Below are 20,682 nucleotides of genomic sequence, written 5' to 3' on the forward strand. Positions count from 1 at the left end.
TTTAAAAAACTAAATGTATTGTCTATCTATGACATCGACACAGTACAGTCCTGTTCTTTCATCTATGCTTCTTACACCTTTCAAAGTATAGTGTACACACACACACACACACACACACACACACACACACACACACACACACACACACACACACACACACACACACACACACATTCAACTTCACACTCAGTACTTGTTTGTTGTTTTTTGTCATGTCTTATGTGTGATTATATATGTTCAACTTACTGCTTGTATTATTTTAGGTGAGAACCTTGTATAAGCCCTATAAGGGTTTCGTTTGTCACCTGCACTTATTTCTGTGTCTTTTAATAGTTGTTACCTTATGTAATGTTTCTTAATTGTGTGAATAAATAAAACAAACAAACAGAAAAATAGCTTACAGTTCTATTCAAAAACATGATAATATGACCACAGAGCAGCCTGACTCAGGGACTTAGAATTCCTACTGGAACAAATGCATCGAACTCTGACCTGAGATTATAAAAGCTGCCTGCTCCTCTCACATGCTTTGTAAATATGTTCTTCTATATGCTTTAAAACACTATACTGTATACATTGTGCATCATCAGGCCCGGATCAACGCCCCTCAGGGCCGTGGGAATACACCAAATCAAACGCCTCCCACAACATTAATCGGACAATATCGGGTGCGTTCGCACGCCCAGCGAATGAACGCGCCCGTGCGTTCGGTGCATGTGCTACCGCCAGCACGATCGGCACTGACACAGACACTGGGCAGAGCCTTTCCAACTTCAGTCTCTGCTATAACTACAGTGTCTATCATTTCACAAATTACATTTATTATTAAGGAGGTTAATTTATGGTTATTACAGTCGTAGGCTAAGGAATATGGTGATGAGATAGGAAAAAAAGCATAGCATATCGTACACATGAGCAACAAATACTACGAACAAATACTACGGTGTATTGTTTAAAAATGTAACATTATATATATTTTTAATATAATTCACACAGGGTCCTGCAGGCTGCGGGCCGTGGGGCTTCAGCACCACTAAGTTCCATGTATAATCCGTGCCTGTGCATCTATATATTGTTGCTGGCGGGCAAAAACCACTTGTCTCCATATTTTCTAACCTTTTGTGTTTTTTCATAAATCAATGCCGTACTTGATCACACTGCAGCATCACACAAAAGTATCAAAAGTAGCAGATCTACAAGCTCGAAAGCTATTTTTGAATTTGAATCCTGAAAAGTAAAGTTAAACTTACCATAGGCACCCTGTACAAACCTACCACACTAGAGATGGCAACAGACTGCGCTGACCAACTGTCGCCCACAATGCCGAGCAGTGGAGGAGAGCCAACGCAGCTCTCGTCCAATTGAAACTGCTCCTCTCTCCCACTGACCAATGAGAACGCTCCGCTGAATGCAACTCCAATCGTGTAACAGGTGTCATAGAGCAGATACCCCAGAGTGACGTTGGGCAGCAGGCCGGGGTTTCTGTTGATCTCTGCCACGGCAAAAGCCATGGTCTGGGCCCATCTGAACATGGCAATGTTCAAACTAACACACACACACACCAACACACACACACACACACACACACACACACACACACACACACACACACACACACACACACACACACACACACACACACACACACACACACACAATTTTTTAAATTCCATTAGTTCACACAAGAAGTGATTGTTTTTTAGATGTAAAGTTGAGTTAAGAGATCTATCAACTATGTTGAAGATTACATTGTAATATACAGTAGAGCTATCGTATGTACAGTATTAGACAAGTTATGAGTTTAGTGTCTCTGTGTTGTACTGTATGCTGTGATGAGCCTGTTGTATGAATGTTGTGTATTGATGTAAATTGTGTTGTGATGATGCTGGTTGAGACCCCCAGGAAGAGTATAGCTGCTGTAACTGGACAGTAAGCCAAATCCCTACTCTCGTTCAAAACCACTCTACACGAGCACTTACTGTACAGGTGCAGGTAGCTGCAATTGGAAACTGGCCCCTGTAAAAGTCAAAGCCTAGCTTACACCCTTACACCAGTGTTTACTGTCCATAGTTTTCTATTTGATTTCTAACTTTATGATGTTGATGCTTTGCATAGTATTGTAGATGTCATTAAATGTTTCGACAAATTGAGTTCCCGATGGAAACAAGTATAGGCTTTCTTGGGTTTAAAATCCTCTTAGCAGACCTTCTATTGAACTGTACTTTCCTGTGCTTTTTTTTTTGCAAACTGCTAATAAACAATCAATCAATGGGTATCTAATAAATACATCAAATCAAAAATGCTATGGTACCATACATACATCAAAACAGAGTCCCTGTTCTCTTGCTGTGCTACTTGCTACTAGTGTGTGATACTCACCCATAGCACGTGGGGTCCTGTGGCTCGGAGGTGAAAGACAGATCTGGGAAAACGTAGGAGAAGTGGATGGGGAACAAGCCTCCCAGAACCACGTCCCCAGGCTGGTACATGCTGTTGAGATTAAACTGAGCCTGTAACTCACAAGAAGAGGAGGCTGGGGAAGACAGAGGAGAGAAGGAGGAGAACAATATCATGTATGAAAGCAGGTGTATGTGTAGAGAAGCCCTCATCATGACTGTCCTGCTCTGTCTAACACCCCCCTCCCTTCTCCTATAGATCCATTGTCCAGTTGTTGACTTTTATACACAGCGCTGTGCCCATCCCCCCCTGTGCCACCTCATGGCGTTACGCAATCGTTCACAACACCCACCTGAACAGAGGCGGGCCGGATGAGGTCCTCATCCCTTTGTACTTTATTTTTATTTTTTATTTCCATGGCCAGCTCGTTACTTTTGTCTACTTTCTACTTCACTTTCGTCTTCTTTCTAAATAGAACTAATGGCTTTGAACTTCTCAAAGCATTAAAGACAATCAGAAACAGTGAGAAGAATTGTCATATTGACATAATGTTGTCATATTGTCAAATGTCATTATAATATCTAAGCTTACAAATCTCAGACAGAATATTTTTCCAGGCCCATTTAGTTCAATAGGCACGGTTCTGTATCCACCACTGTTTCGTACCTGGTTTAGCAAGGTTTTGAATACCTGTCTGGTTGTGTCTTTATTAGAGCGTTAATAGCATTGGGCATTTAGGAAACTAAGCTCTTATCGTGTTAATCTAAGTTAAAATCAGGTCATTCATTGGCATGGAAGATATTTTTTTGGAATGTTTCTTGGCAGTGGCGTTTCTGGGCGTACTGGCACCTTAGGCCAGTGGTTCTCAAAGTGGGGTCTGGGGACCCCCAAGGGTCCTTGAGGGGGTTCCAGGGGGTCCCCAGCAAAATTGCTTAATAGCATCAAAATCAGTTTAGCCGCTTTAAATCTATTTTATACATCAGCATACAACAATGGACGGCAGGTATCTTGTCTTGATGAGAGTACAGTGTGGATAATCCAATATCATGATGATGAGTGACTTGCAATTATGTTCTGATTTGATTTGATTTGAGTAACGAGGTGTCCAATGATAATGTAGTGGTAGAGTAAAAGAATAATGTATTGAAGTAAAAGTGAAAGTTGTGATGAGTAGGCTATTAACTCAAGTAAAGTATAGAAGTATTGAAACACAGCTGGTATTTCTGCATTACTTAAATCAGTGTCCTACCTATTCTGAAGAAAACCTGGAGACTGGCAAGTCGGCCACTGTATATTGGCTCTAGTATTTGAATTTTTTTTAATCAAAGATTTGCCGTGGACATGGACAAGTCTTGCCACGGACACGTTTGTCCGTGTATGGACACATTGATGACCCCTGGATGGGAGGCTGAATGGAGACTCTTTGAGTCTCCTATAACGGAGACATTAGCATCTTTCCGCCGGTCATCAAATGAATGTCTTAGGAAGGTGACAAAACTAAAACACATCCATGAATTCAAGGCTTCATGGGGTGACTAATTGATAGAAAATAAGTAATGTTTTGGGTGAACTACTCCTTTAAGTGATTACGTTTTTCATACTGTATATTGGAAGTGACCCAACTAGAGGACTTTGAAGGATTTTATAAAATGGCATTACGTTTCGTTTTTATTTATTTATTTATTTTACAGTAGTTCTCAAATATTTTCATGTCAAGGACAAAATGTCAAAAGGACAAAACATGAACAAGCTTTGAGAGCTTATTTCCACTGTGGTCCTTTGGGTGTAAATGTGTGTGCGTTACCTTTGTGTACCTTTGTCAGAACAACAGCAGACCATACCCAGGTGGATAGTTTTACCACTGATGACATCTGGCCCAGGGATGATGAAACACCGGCTCAACAGGTGCGACTTTGGAAGATAATTGATTGTTTTTTTTACATGTACTGATGGGAATGAGTCACTGGAGATCAATTCAAAACATGCTCAAATTGATAAACAACATGTGAACAATACAGTACATGTGAGTGCCATACAGGGATATAACCAGTGGTGTAAAGTACATTTACTCAAGTACTTGTACTTAAGTACAATTTTGAGGCATTTTTTTTTTACCGGAGTATTTCCAAATTTCAGTACTTTTACTTCTACTCCACTACATCTCAGAGGCAAATATTTTACTTGAATTCCACTACAATTATTTGAAAACTTTAGTTACTAGTTACTTTGTAGATTTTGATTATTATAACATAACATACATTAACCACTTCAGCCATATATACATTTTGGGCATTTGAAAATAGCTGATCTACAGGCTCACAATGCGTCCCGATGTGACACATTGTGAGCTTGTAGATCTGCTATTTTCAAAAGATTTCTATATATTTTAAAACTTGTGAAATGGCACATTCTGCATAATGAGTACTTTCTACTTTTGTCAAGGTCCTTGACATGAGAAAGTTGGAGAAGCACTGATATTATAGCAACATAGGGTATTTTTGAATCACCAAAGAAATCTAAAATGACACAGATGCCTTCCCGGTCTTAATGGGTTAAATTAAAACACTTAGATCAAAGTGATTAACAAACGCTGCTGCACTAAAAAAAAAAGCTAATCTCTCTCTTCAGTTACAGTACATTGTTATAACTGGACTGTATGATCCTTCTGTTCAGTCATGTTGTTGTATCTGGACCCTAAAGGCCCCTACATGCTCCAGTTTTAGCCACCCACACACCGTTTCTTCCCATCACTTATCCACCTAAAGTTCCTTATTGATAAGACACCATTATACTAATTTTACTGCCAACCAAAAGGTGTTTCCTATGGAAGTCCAATTGGTCCAAAAACCATGAGGCTTAGTGAAGTCATTTTCTAGTATTCCACTCACCGCGGTGATGACTAAAACTGGAGAACTTTTTCATGTCAAGGACCCCCAAAATGATATGTATTTGGCCGCGGACCCCCCATCTCAAAACATTTGTTCCAGGGACCCCCAGAAGCAAAGATTTGAGTTGAACAAAAATATATATATTCAAAGAGTTTTTCAAAAATAGCAGATCTACAAGCTCGTATAGCGAGATGAGCTTGTAGAGCTGCTATTTTTGAATAGCCAACGTTTAAAATATGGTTTAATTGGTGAAAACATACATGGGCAACTGGCGGCCCGGGGGCCACATTCGTCCGCCACCTTCACTTATTGCGGCCCGCAGGTTAATATCGGAATACTGATATATTATTGATTCCAGCTGTTACAATTCCAAAAATGACCGGCTTTAATTACTTCAGTCTATATTAGTAGCTTAATGACTAGTATTAAAATTCTATTGTCTTGTATTTGTATTTAAGTTCATAAATTCAACATAAGTATAACTAAATGCATTTGAAATTAAATAAAACATTTTCTTTTCAAGATTCTAATTAAAAAATAGAACAAAAAAAATCTGAATTCCAATTAAAAAAGAGCAAAAAAAATAAATAGGATTCCAATTCAAAAATAGCAAAAATAGCAGATCTACAAGCTCAAAACGCGTCGCAGTGAGATGCATTTTGAGCTTGTCGATCGGCTATTTTTTCTACTTTTGTGTGACATAGAATGTCACACAAAAGTAGAAAAAAATAATTTACGAAAGAAGTTAAAATACAGAGATAAGAGGTTTCCGTAATGTGGCCCTCTGGAGTGAGTGTGGAAATACAGTGGCCCTTTCCATCATCAAAGCTGCCCACCCCTGGGTTAAAATGATTGCGACGCTATATTAACTCATTTTGCTGGGGACCCCCTGGTACCCTCTCAAGGACCCCTGGAGGTCCCCGGACCCCACTTTGAGAACCAATGATGTAAACCAATAACCTCTTCAAATGTGTTTTTCCTCTTGAATCCATTTAGAATCTACAAGAAGGAGAATCAAAAAATGAGCATTACATACAACTTTGTCCTGATAACACTTTGCCAAATAAAGCCACACATAATGAACTCAGCATTAGTTTAACCACTTTAAACTCGAAGATAGCAGAATCGAGGCATTGTGAGCTTGTAGATCTGCTCTTTTCATAGAATCACAGCACCACTGGTGTCATGTTTAGAGTGTTCCACCAGGGGGCGCACCAGGCCAGGTCTAGACAAGCAACACCACCCAATTCAATTCAATTCAATTCAATTCAATTCAATTCAATTCAATTCAATTCAATTCAATTCAATTCAATTCAATTCAATTCAATTCAATTCAATTCAAAGGAGCTTTATTGGCATGAGAAAACATACGTTTACATTGCCAAAGCAAGTGTCAAAATATAATTAAAAAACGTTGAAAATGGGGAAAGTATGTATTTACAGTTGGAGGTGGTACAGCATGGTGTTAAACAGAGCTATTTCACATAGCATCATTATACATGTTATACTGTATGTACAGGGTATAAAGCTTTTTGAGACAAATAGCAATTCATCTTTTGCAGTCACTTTGGGACAAATAGCAGCATTTTTTTTTATCAAAACTATTTAAATATTATACACAAAAACAACTTTACACAACTTTAAAATGTGTTTAAAGGTAGCAGCTCTGTTTATATGTGCAGTAGATCTAGAGCTCTACTCGGGACGCTAAACGGTTAGTAGTTAGTGGTTAGGGTGGTTGGCTAACCTTCTTTTATCACAACAGTTCAGAGATCTTGCTGCTGTGTGCATTTTTTGTCGTTGGTCATGTTTCAAACTCACGTTGGGTGCATGCATTCTGTGGGAAGTATGTGTCTCTGATGTCTTGGTATAGTGGGCAGGTGGTTAGAAAGCGTATAGCTTTGTTTCCATCACATTTTGTGTGCAGTGGGTGCATAGTCTGTCTTCCCTTGGGAGAGGGGTCTATCTGTGGCGGCCTTTCATGCAAGGCTGTGTTCACTGAGTCTGTACCTCAAGGCTTTCCTAAGTTTTGGGTCGTTCACCACCGTGCTCAGGTATTCTGCCAATGTTCTCTTTTTAGTGCTAGATAGCATTCCATTTTGCTTTGGTTTAGGGATGTCTTTTTCCAGTATGTCAGATAGCTTTCTTTTTGTTTTCTTATAATCTGGTTAAGTCCAATGGGGTTTCTTTCCTTAACGCTATGGTACTTTCAATCCGTTCCCACCTCACGTCTAAAATACACTTCTTGACCAAAATGTATGGAACATGTGGAAACTAGAAAAAGTGCTCCTCGGAGCACAGATCTCCGCCAGGTCAGAAATCGGCCTCATGGTGGCGCTATAACAGGCCCATGGGAACATTTTGGGGCAGAGGTTCGAATTGCAATCCAGGGAGTGTGTGTGCAAAGTTTTGTTGCGATCAGGTCAACGGTGCCGGAGATTAGCTGTTCACAGACAGAAGGACGGACGGACGGACAGGGGGTAAGACATGGCCTGGCAGAGAGAAAAATGTTTTAGTTACTCCACTGCGCCCTCTACAGATCTTGTCAATAGAAAAATTCCATCGACCGGATCTGTAGGGGGCGCAGTGGAGTAACTAAAACTTTTTTTTCTCCGTCTGATGGATTATTTCACATTTTGGTCAAAAAGTGTATTTAAAAATGTTTTTTTACTAAAGATGAGAGGCTGCGCAGCCTGCGGTACCGGGGGTGTCCGGCCGTTGGTTACCAGGGGGTCCCCAGCTAAATTAGTTAACATAGCGTCACAATCATTTTAACCACTTTAACCATATTTTATGGCTATTCAAAAATATACAAGCTCATAGCGTGTCACGCTTGTAGATCTGCAAAAAAATAAAATAATCCCTGGCACAAAATAGTTTCGAGATGGTGGGTCTGCAGCCAAATACAAATCATTTTGGGGGTCCTTGACACAATAAAGTTTGAGAACCACTGCATGGACTAAGGGGGGGGGGGGGGGGGGGGGGGCATCCCTATATGGTTTTCTCCCACAGACGGCATAGCATAGTAGTGTATGTGTCTGTCATTTAATGTCACTATGCATGGAGTACATGCATGGGGACCCCGTTTGAAACAAGCCATTGTGCTTTCATGAGCTTTTCAATCCTATTCAGTTGACCTTGTATTTTAAACTGAACTTTCTCTGCAAACTTCTAAATAAAGCAGGGGTCTTCAACGTTTTCAGGCGAAGGACCCCCTAGCCGAGAGAGAGATGAATCAGGGACCTCCTCTATATTGTATAAAATTGTGTTTCAGATTAACTTTTGCTGCTCTTTTTTCCCTCTACACCTATAACTCTTTGCCAAAAATAGCCGATCTACAAGCTCACAACGCCTCGCAGCGCGCGGCGTTGTGTGCTTGTAGATCGGCTATTTTTGGCTGAAGTTCTCCTCAGAAAAGGGATGCTAGGGTTCAAGTGGTTAATGTAAAAAAAAAAATCATATCATACAAAGATTTTGGCGGACCCCCAGTAGTAACTCTGAGGACCCCCTAGGGGTCCCGGACCCCCTGTTGAAGACCCCTGAAATAAAGTATTCAATCACTCAAACAGCCACCAGGGGGCGCACCAGCCCAGGGATAGACAACCAGCAGCAGCAGCACCAGCAGCACCCAGAGGGAGGAGCCTCCTCTCTCTGCGTCTCTCCCCCGACAGAGAGCGTCCTGACACGGGGACAGCAGCCAGGCAGCAGCCCGCCAGCAGCCAGGCAACCAGGCAGGCAGGCAGTAAGAGAGAGGACCATCCGCTGCGGAGCCACACACACACACACACACACACACTAGTGGACACAACGCTACGCACACACACAACCAGAGAGGAGGAGGAGAAGAGAGAGAGAGAAAGAGAGAGAGAGAGAGAGAGAGAGAGAGAGAGAGAGAGAGAGAGAGAGAGAGAGAGAGAGAGAGAGAGAGAGACTAAAAGAGAGAGAGAGAGAGAGAGAGAGAGAGAGAGAGGGAGAGAGAAGAGAAACAAACATGGCGGCGACCGACCGTTCCCGGTCCGAAGCCGCTAAGCAGCGCCGCCAGGACCAGCTGCAGCGCTGGCTGGGCTCCGAGACGGACACCGGGGCCCGGGACCCCGCTAGCGGCGACACCGGGGGTCCCGGAGGCCCGCCGGGGGGCCCCGGGGCTGGAGGAGGAGGAGGTGGAGGAGGAGGACAGAAGAACCAGAGCCTCCAGCGGGCCGCCCGGGTCCGCTTCGCCCAGGGAGCCGTGTTCATGGCCGCCTGCTCGGCCGGAGACCGAGACGAGGTGGAGGCTCTGCTGCTCCAGGGAGCTGACATTAACCATGCTAATGTAGATGGTCTGACAGCTCTACACCAGGTATATATATACTATTATAGATCTACTATACTACTAATATATATATAATATAATATGATATAATATAATATAATATAATACTATACAGGGAGCTGATATTAACCATGCTAATGTAGATTAGACTTACTGCACTGCACCAGGTTAGAGTTATACTATACTATACTATACTATACTACTATACTATATATCATATATTAACCAGGCTGACAGAACTGCACCAAGTAACAACTATAATACTCTAAAACAGTGTTTTTTCAACTCTTTTCATATCAAGGTCCATTATTTATTTGGCATTTGAGCCACAGAACCACCTTTTGATGAGGTTTAGCCAAGACTTAGAATGTTATGTTGGATGACATTGTGTCCACAATTCCATCCATGTTGTATTGATGTTTGTTCCATTGGAGAGACGACAGGCAAAAAGTTGATCAAAATAACAATTCTTTAACAATTTAACAATAGTTTAAGTCTTGAGACAAGAGTTAAACATCTAATAAAGGTCCATTTGGTTACCAACTCTCCATCATTTAGCTGGGGACCACCTGGAACCCCCTCAAGGACCACTGGTTGAGAACCACTGCTCTAGAAGTAGTAATAATGATGATAATACTCTTTTATAAGAATAACGATACTCTAAAAGTATTCTGTTACACACATTACACTTTTATTTAGTTTACATTTTGGACACTCCTGGAGTTAGAGATGGATACATTGTTGCCACCCGGTTATTTTACTGTGTGTTAAAGTTACTTTGTTGTTGAACAAGAAGAAGTAGTTCTACATTATGTTGATTGTTATTGTAACTCGGATACATTTGTACAACTCCTAGAGTTAGAAGTCAGAGTTATGTATATGTTGTTGCCACCCAGTTATTTTACTGTGTGTTAAAGTTACGTTGTTGTTGTTGTTGTTGTTGTTGTTGTTGAGGAAGTAGTAGTCCTACACGTTTTGATTGTCATTGTTGTAACTCCTGGAGTTAGAAAGTGATACATTATTGCCACATATTGTTGTACTGAGTGTAAATGTACGGCTACTTTGTTGTTGAAGTAGTTGGAGTTACATTTATGTGACGTATAGCTGCAGGTCTACAGAGCAGTGGTACAATGTATCTAATGTTGTCAAGAAAAGGGGAGTGGAAAAAAAGAGAAGTAACTAACAGCCAAACTTGGCCCTGGTGCAATAAAATATCTCAAGTTACTTCATGAACATGTCGAGTTATGCCCTTAAACAGATACATAGTACAGCTGTAGATATTAATGTGTTCATGGGGTTTTTATGGTTGTTAATAATTAACATCTTTATCGTCCTGGGTCTGTTTGTTTGTGTGTTTGTTTGTTTGTTTGTTTGCAATGTTGATGTTGTCCTTCTTTATGTGTGTGTGTGTGTGTGTGTGTGTGTGTGTGTGTGTGTGTGTGTGTGTGTGTGTGTGTGTGTGTGTGTGTGTGTGTGTGTGTGTGTGTGTGTGTGTGTGTGTGTGTGTGTGTGTGTGTGACAAGACAGACACAGACAGACACAGACAGACAGACAGACAGAAAAAAGGGTACAGACAGATAGACAGCTGTGATTGGACAGTTAGTGACAGGGATTGTGACACATTGGTCATTGCTGGAATTTCCACCAGGAGTTTATAGGACCTTGTTATCAGCCAATGAACATGTCCCTGTGACATGTTATTCTCCTCTAATCGGTACGAAGACAACATTGTAGCCTATGTTAAGATCATGTAGCAGATTATTATTATTTATTATTATTTATTTAAATATCAGTGTCAGTTTAAACAGAGACACCGTGATCTTTGTATCATTTTTTTTATCCAATACAAGTGATGGACTTTTTCATGGACTGACTGACTGACTGACTGACTACCGGCTTGTAGATCTGCTATTTACGCTACTTTGTAACACATTTTGAGTATGAAATATAGCGTAAGAAACACAGGACAGAGACATGTAGGAGGAATGCAAGAACGCTCGCCCCAAAACACGCTCGCCCGGGGCAAATCCGGCAACCTCGGAACGGTCGGCACCAGATATTCCTAAACGTAACCTCAGTAAAACTATGCCTAAACCTAACCTTATTCCTAAACGTAATCTCAGTAAAACTATGTCTAAACCTAACCTTATTCCAGAAACTTAACCTCAGTAAAACTATGCCTAAACCTAACCTTATTCCTAAACGTAATCTCAGTAAAACTATGTCTAAACCTAACCTTATTCCTAAACATAATCTCAGTAAAACTAGGCCTAAACCTTAACTCATTGTTTAACCTTAACTTCAGTAAAATGAATACAAGAATACTAGAACTGCTGGGGGCGAGCGGTTCGCGGAAATAATGGGGGCGAGTGTGTTTTGGGGCGAGCGTTCCGGTTACCAGTAGGAGTAGAGACATATGTGTGTGTAGCACCCGGAATTCAAATCCACGTGGGACACCAAACATGTACCGCTTGGCCAAGAGGGAATCCCCCCCCCCCCCCAATCGACCAGGGGAGACATTAGGCTGAGCTACTAACGTACAGGAAGTAGAAAATAGGATATAGAAAGATAGGAGATTAGACGTTTCCTACAGTGGTTTGTATTGGGGTTGTTTGCAGTTGAACACATCACCTCTCTCTCTCTCTCTCTCTCTCTGTCTCTGTCTCTGTCTCTCGCTCTCTGTCTCTCGCTCTCTGTCTGTCTGTCTGTCTGTCTCTAGCTCTCTCTCTGTCTCTCTCTCTCTCTCTCTCTGTCTCTCTGTCTCTCTCTCTGTCTCTCTGTGTCTCTGTCTCTGTCTCTGTCTCTGTCTCTGTCTGTCTGTCTCTCTCTCTCATTGCAGTGGGTGTCAAACTTGTCAGCCCCCCCAAACTAATCATATTTGAACTGCTCCCCACCCTGACAAGCACTTGGGATTGTAGGAGTTGGTTGAGGCATTTTTGATTCACTTCCACAGATCAATATTGTGAAAATAGTCAATCTTGTGAGCATATAGATCTATTTTCAAAATGTTTGCCTCTATCTTAGGTGATATTTGTTTGATAATAATGACGTGTTTTTGAAAAAAAATGCTGCTCCATTCACTTCTTGTTTAACTTATTTCTGAAAAAGGCTGTATCTCGGCTCCTGAGCACTTTTGTTTTACTATGTATTTTTCAATGTTATTATGTTATTTTCAAAAGGCAGACAATTACTGTCAACAATGTCCAATGACCTCGTTGACATTTGTGAAACCACACAGTGCAACCCTCAGTGATTAGCACCCATCAGGGGATCGATTATACTGGAGTTAAATATTCTGTGACTACTTGAAAAAGGTATAAGAACATTTAAAAATGTCTGGCACAGTTCGCAATACATTTTTTTATTTCATTGGCACTGAATGAGTTAAATGAATAGTTCACCCCAAAAAATAACTTTTTTTTAATATGGATTAGTCACCCCATGGAGACTTGAATTCATGGATATTTATTTAGTTTTTGTCTCATTGAGGCAGCGGTTCCGGTAGGAGACACAAAGGAGACTCTTTGTGTCTCCTACCGGAACCGCCACTGCTGGTCATTGAATTATTGGCTTAGAAATGAGACAACCCCCCCCCCCCCCCCCCCCGCCCCCTCCAAATCATTTAGGGAACCCCCGTGGCCGCTGCCCACAGTTTGAGAACCCCTCTGCGGTACGGTCCAGTCACAGCGGGCCTGAGAGGCTGGCTGTTCATGGTCACACAGTCTGGATCATGTCAGTGTCATCCAGCCTCTCTCTCACCGATGCACCGAGTCCCTGCCTGGCACTTTAACCCATTAAGACCGGCGGGGACGCGTCCGTGTCGTTGCTTTTAGATTTATTTTTGGGCTATTCAAAAAAATAGCAGATATACAAGCTCATAGCGCGGCACCGAGTCCCGCGATATGAGCTTGTAGATCTGCAATACATTTTTTTTATCTTGGAACATTTCTGCAATTCTTTTGATATGTATATTTTCCTTTTAAAGCAAACATTTGTAACTCAAATATTTGCTTCTGGGGGGATTCTACAAATGTCTTCTAAATCCTTCTAAATTGTTGTTTTTAGATTAATTTTGGGCTATTAAAAAATAGCAGATATACAAGCTCATAGAGTGCCGCGCTATGAGCTTGTAGATCTGCTATTTTTTTTTGAAAAATCTTGAACATTTCTGCAATTCATTTAATATATATTTATTTTATTTTTATTTTAAAGCGTATGTTACTATATAAGTACCAGTGGTGCTTAAAACTTTTTTTCATACAAGGACCCCCAAAATTATATATATTTGGCTGCGGACCCCCATCTGAAAATATGTAGTTCCAGGGACCCCTTAGAAACAAAGATTTCAGTTAAAAATGTTAAAAAAATATATATATATATATTCAAAGATTTGCACAAAAAAAAATGCAGATCTACAAGCTCATTAGCGTGACCCATGATGAGCTTGTAGATCTGCTGTTTTTTTTTTTTAATGGCCACACGACATGTTAAAACTGACACGGCTGCGTTCCCGGTGGTCTGAATGGGTTAATCATTGTGTGTGTGTTGCTGCTACGGCTTTACATCTACACTACAGCCTGACTAAAGCCTCACATGGACATGATGCATTCTACTGTATGCAGCCAGGCTACTGGACCCACTGCTGCTTCTCAATGTGGGCCCCGGGGACCCCCAGGGTTCCTTGGGGGAAGAGGGGGGGGGGGGGGGGGGGGGGGGGGGGGGGGGTATTCCAGAGGGTCCTCAGCCAAATGAGGAACACATTTTAACCCATTAAAGGCCTGAGGTTCTGATTCTACAAATGTCTTCTAAATCCTAACAGTTTCTTGAAAAAAACGTATGTTTCTATATCAGTGGTTCTCCAACTTTTTCATGTCAAGGACCCCCAAAATGATATGTATTTGGCCGCGGACCCCCATCTCAAAATATGTTGTTCCAGGGACCCCCCCCAGAAGCAAAGATTTTAGTTAAAAATGTGCTTTTTAAAAATATATATATTCAAAGATTTGCACACGTTTTCACGATTTTTCAAAAATAGCAGATCTACAAGTTCATAGCATGAGCTTGTAGATCTGCTATTTTTGAATAGCCAAAGTGTAAAATAATGCTTTTTTTTTTTCTCAAATATAAAAGTGACACAGATGCGTTCCAGGTCTTAATGGGTTAAGTAAAAGTATCAATAGCCTACTGCAATGTAGAAATACTCTGTTACCAGTAAAGGTCCGGAATTCAAAATGTACTTGGAGTAAAAAAGTATAAAAGTATTGGCATCATTATGCGAAATGCCCCATTTTCAAGTTTTCAAATGTATAAAAAATATTTCGAAAATAGCAGATCTACAAGCTCACAATGCGTCACATTGTGAACTTCTGCTATTCTCAATTTTCAAATGGCTCTGCTATTTTCAAATGGCGGAAATGTAGCTATAGGGCTGAAGTGGTTAATGTATGTTTTTGTAATAATAATAAAAATCCACAAAGTAACTAAAGTTTTCAAATAATTGTAGTGGAGTGAAAGTACAATATTTGCCTCTGAGATGTAGTGGAGTAGAAGTAAAAGTGCTGTCAATTGTAAATGCTCAAGTGAAGTATAAAATACCTCAAAATTGTACTTAGTATAGTACTTGAGTACATGTACTTAGTTACTTTGTTTACACCACTGATATTTGGAAATAACCAAGTTACAATTTACTATGTAGGCATTTATCAGATGCTCTTTATCCAGAGGGATTTACTGTAAACAAGGTAAACACACATACATACATCCTCCTATAATTTGAGTAACCTCTGTCTGTCTGTAGTGGTGAAGATACCCGGTTCTCCTCAGTGGCTGGACCAATTGCTCTGATTTTGCACACAGCCATTGACCATTACCATCTGAACTTAACTGTGAAGCCCATTTTTCCATTTCATCAAATCTCAGCTTCTTATTAGCGTTTATGTGTCAAACAATGTGGGATAACGTTGCCAGGTTTCGCGCGTGAGAAACAAGCAGCAAGGTCTATGAAAACAAGGCCAAAGGGGGTGTTGCCCGTGGGGAGGGGTGACCGCGGGGGGTGCTGCGACGGGACCCGCGACGGGGACGAGGGGGAGGGGAGGGCGGCACGACGGGACGCGCGTGGGGGAGAAACCGCGCGACAAGATGTGCAATAACCCCAAGTTTGCAACTACTTTCGTCTGCGCCCTTCACCGGGTATGGTCTAGTAGAATAGAACAGGGGTCTTCAAACTTTTCAGGCCAAGGACCCCCTAGATGAGAGAGAGATGAAGCAGGGACCCCCTACTCTATATATAAAATTGTGTTTTAGATAAACCCTTTTCTGCTCTTTTTTCCCTCTATACCTATATCTCTTTGCCAAAAATAGCCGATCTACAAGCTCACAACGCCTCGCAGCGCGAGTAGTAACTCTGAGGACCCCCTAGGGGTCCCGGACCCCCTGTTGAAGACCCCTGGAATAGAATGCAGAGAGACAGTGTAGTGTCTCTCAGTAATCTAAGATCACAGGTAAACCACAGGTGAACCTAGCATCAATCTAAACCAGGGGTCCTCGACGTTTTTCAGGCCCAAGGAAAAGGACCCCTCAGCTGAGAGAGAGATTATTAACCCATTCAATCCCGGGACGCATTCCGTGTCATTTTAGATTTGAGCTATAACCATTGTTTCATACTTTGGGCTATTCAAATTATAGCAGATCTGCAAGCTCATATGATGAACTTGCAGATCTGCTATTTTATCATTTTGTGCAAATCTTTGAATGTATATTTTTGAAATTGAACATTTCTAAAATATTTTGTTCCAGAAGGAAATATTTGAGTTGCAAATGTTCGATTAAAAAAAAATATATATATTCAAAGATTTGCACACATTTGCACAATTTTCCAAAAATAGCAGATATACAAGCTCGTAGCGCGGCACTCGGTGCCGCGCTACGAGCTTGTAGATCTGCTATTTTCCCCTCAATACGTACGTAGGGCAGGTACACACTGTAGGACTTTTAAAGTGGTCGGGGAGTCGTCTGATCGTTAAGCATTACACATTGCAGGAGTTTATTTGTTGAAATCGGCTGTCATATATCGTTGTGGTTTTCACACTATATAGATTGATCCCCGACCAGGGATTACACACTGTAGGATAGTTCACTAGGATGCTATCCATGTCCAGAGTCAGACCCAATACATTTTGTTTTATTCCAATTCATTTTAACCGACGTCTCACCTGATATATGCGCCTCTCTCTCTCTCTATAAGCGACTTTGGGCTTGTTTTTTGTAAAGTAGGTTTAAAGTGCTTATAGTCGCTTTTGTTGGCCTTAGTTTTCACAAACCTGTTTGCTTATTTCTCTCGCAAAATCTGGCAACCCTGTCAGACACACTCCAGAGCCATAAAGAGAGTTCTGACACTAGCGTCGACTCCCATTGTAAGAATGGAATGCGGAAGTGCTCTGTCTATCTCAATGAGATAGTTCCAATGTTTGGAACTATAGCCCATAGGAGCCCGCTTTGCGGCGAGATCAAAGCGTGCCGTTACTCTCTTTTCTACACTCTGACACACTCGCATAGAGCTCGCTCTCTGTCTCTCTGTCTCTGTCTCTCGCTCTGTGCAATTCCTCTAAAAAAACAGCCCTCCCTCAAGCACGCTCGCTCACTCTCTCATTTTGTTTTATAATCTTAAACTTAATACAGGACTGGACGGTAATATTACGGTAGGGACGGTTTGTTGTGGTCAGGTCTTCCCGCAGAGTGGTCTCAGCTCCTTTCATACTGTCTGATTCTGTCTGATGTCGAGTCGGCGACAGAGCCGAATATCTAACCAGCTAGATATTTGAAAACGGTCGGGAAGGCCATCGCCGAGCGTAATTATCGTGGCCGGATCCTCTTGCAGAGCTTTTCACACGCAGCGACCAAAACCTCGCCGATCAAAGCCCGATGTGCCTCAGATCGGGGGTTTTGTCGGCGAGCCCCAAAAAAGGTCCCCGACAGCATAATCGGACCAAATATCCTACAGTGTGTACGTGCCCTTAGAAGTGAACTTGAAGCTCGTAGATCGGCTATTTTCGGCTAATGTTCCCCTCAGAACATGGATTCTAGGGCTAGTGGTTAATATAAAAAAAAAAATAATATCTATCTAAATGATTTCAGTCATATTGTTTTCATCTGGACTTTAACGACCAAGTGTAGCCTAGTTATTTCCAACAGCTTAAACAAAACATGATATAATACCAGAGAGGGTCGTGTCAAAATTCTTGGCTTTGATGGAATCTTAGATTAGGTGTAGTTCTGTTTGATGCAGAAACATACCCAACATAATTGCCTCGATGCAAGTAACATTAACAAGTGTGTGACACTTGTTAATGCTAAGCATTTCACACTACAGGAGTCCATCTAGAAAGAGGCACAAGTCTCTTTCTTGAAATCGGCTGTCATATATCGTTTTCACACTATAAGATCGATCGCCTACAAGGGATCGCACACTGAAGGATATTTCACAGGACTCAACGCAGAGAGTAGAGGATCCCACCGTACCCGCAGGTTCCAAGGTTTTATTCCAACACCCCTAGTTTAGGTGGTTGAAACAAAACAAGGAGACAGAGAGAAAAAAAAAAGTCCTCCAATGAATAAGTGATTATTATTAAAGTAAAATCCAACATTGTTTGAAGAAATGACCCGCCAGGCATGACATCATGAGATCCAGTCATGAGATCATCAGTACAAATACATTTGGTTTCATCTATCTACAGTGGCTCTCAAAGTATGGTCCGGGGACACCCAGGGGTCCTTGACGGGCTTCCAGGGGGTCCCCATGCAGCTACATTTTTATCATAGCATCACAATTTAGTTTAACCACTTTGACCCTATTTTATACTTTGGATATACAAAACAAATAGCAAGCTGACAAACATTGTGAGCTTGGAGATCTGCTATAGTTTTTTTTTTTATCAACATACATGTGAAAGATCCAGAATAATTTAGACATTTTTAAACACAAATCTTCCCTTCTAGACTTAGTAAAACGGATGTGAGTTGCACTGTTCTTGGTGCTTTTTCCCCATTCTACAGTACAATAAGTCTCTTCACCAAAAATAGCCGATCTACAAGCTCACAACACGTCACAAGAGATTTGTGAAAAACGTTCTGTCCTGATGGAAACGGATATTCTCTCAACTTTTCCTCATGACATACTGGATCTTAGAGGGAAAGTTTCACATATTTACGTAGCATAATATGACATAAGGTTCTATAAATTAACAATGTAATTCAGGGGTGCAGTGGATGATAACGTTATTTACAGGGGTGACCTGAGCCAAAAATGTTAGAGAACCACTGGTATAGTAGGCCTAAAGCCATTTCTCCACTGCATCGATATTGGGCCGACTCGGCCGGGAAAGGCGTTGGAAAGTGTCTCCAGCCAACAACCTGTTAGATAGCGCCGCGCCGTCGGGTCGGGACTTCTAGAATACCGTCGATCAACGACCGAGCAGGTTCTGTCGTGTCCCGATCGGTAGAGCCGTCGATATCCGTGGGGCAGTGAAGAGAATCAAAGCACGAGCAGAGAAACACTCGTTGCCCCTTCCCTAGCCCCTGTAATCAGCGTTGCCATGTCGACTTATTATAAGCGACATTGGGCTTATTTTTTCTGTAAAGTTACTTGTAAAAATCAGTCGTTGCGGGTTGCGTTTTTTTGGGCTTAACATATATCATGACATTGTGAGCTTGCTGTTTGTTTTGCATATCCAAAGTATAAATAGGGTTAAAGTGGTTAAACTAAATTGTGATGCTATAATATTAACATATACCCCCCCCCCCCCCCCTCCCCAAATAATGGAAATAGCAGATCTACAAGCTCACAACGCTGACTATTTCCACCATTCATTTTATTTTGAAAGTATAGTAATAAGTTATTACATTATGTCAGTCATTTCTTTGTATGTTTAGGTTATTTGTCATACAGTATCTGCCCCTGTGCAACTTCAAAGCCTAATAAAAGCCAAACAGAAATGTCATTAAATTGTTAATCACAATTATTTGAGCGACAATTAACTCTCTGCCCGCCAAAAATGTTTATAAACGTAAACAAAATATATATATTTTTTAAATTATTCTTTATTTTTTTGTTTTTTCCGTTTTTCCGTTCTTCACAAAGAACCAGGAGATAACATTTTCCAAAAAGTTGCTGCTCCATTCACTTCAATGTTAAAAAATAAACGGAGAAATAAGTAACATTTTTCCTATGTTTTACCTTGTAAACTGCTGGCAGTTTTTGAGGACTATTTTTGAAAAACCCTGTCAGTTTAAGAGTTAATGGTAATTTTAAAATGTAATATTGGTGACGGCCACAGTGAGTGGTGGTGTGTAGCTGACTTTAGGTCTAAGGCGGGCATGTCCAAAGTCCAGCCTGGAGGCCAGTCATGGCAGGGCAGGGCAGCTTTTATATTTATATGGCCCCTCAGGCTTCCTAAAAATGTATTGTTTATGGCCTGCCAGTATAGTCGTGTGAAATTCATAACATTGACATTTACAGTGTTTTTAACCCATTAAGATCGGGAACGCATTCGTGTCATTTTTAGATTTTTTTTTGGGCTATTCAAAAATCGCAGATCTACAAGCTCATAGCGCGGCACCGAGTGCCGCGCTACGAGCTTGTAGATCTGCTATTTCTTGGGAGAAATCGTGGAAAATGTGTGCAAATCTTTGAATCCATACTGTACATTTTTAAAGCGAACATTTGTAACTCAAATCTTTGCTTCTGGGGGATTCTACAATAATATCAGTGGTTCTCAAAAATGATATGTATTTGGCCGTGGACCCCCATCTCAAAATATGTTGTTCCAGGGACCCCCAGAAGTTGTAACAGAGTTAAAAAATTCAAAGATTTGCACAAATTCTCACGATTTTTCAAAAGAAAATAGCAGATCTACAAGCTCATAGCGCTATGAGCTTGTATATCTGTTATTTTTGAATAGCCAAAGAAATCTAAAAATGACACAGACAGATGAGTTCCCGGTCTTAATGTGTTAAATTAACCTGGACATATTATAGGCTGTTTCTCAGTCTAATTTATAACCGCGTCATTCAGCCGCACTTGAACATTGG

The 20,682-nt window shown here is 41.1% G+C and overlaps 1 protein-coding gene across 1 annotated transcript in view; it reads left to right on the forward strand.

The window, feature by feature from the left end:
- The first annotated feature begins 8,977 nt into the window (after nt 1-8,977).
- Nucleotides 8,978-20,682, forward strand: part of LOC311047554 (protein phosphatase 1 regulatory subunit 12A) — a 65,719-nt gene continuing 54,014 nt past the window's right edge. Inside the window, exon 1 of the mRNA XM_084060294.1 lies at nt 8,978-9,624. Coding sequence (XP_083916420.1) covers nt 9,277-9,624 — 348 coding nt within the window. The 5' untranslated portion in view covers nt 8,978-9,276. The remainder of the gene's footprint in view (nt 9,625-20,682) is intronic.

Source organism: Gymnoscopelus microlampas (assembly GCF_963454915.1).
Source record: "Gymnoscopelus microlampas genome assembly, chromosome: 6".
Lineage (NCBI taxonomy): Eukaryota > Metazoa > Chordata > Actinopteri > Myctophiformes > Myctophidae > Gymnoscopelus > Gymnoscopelus microlampas.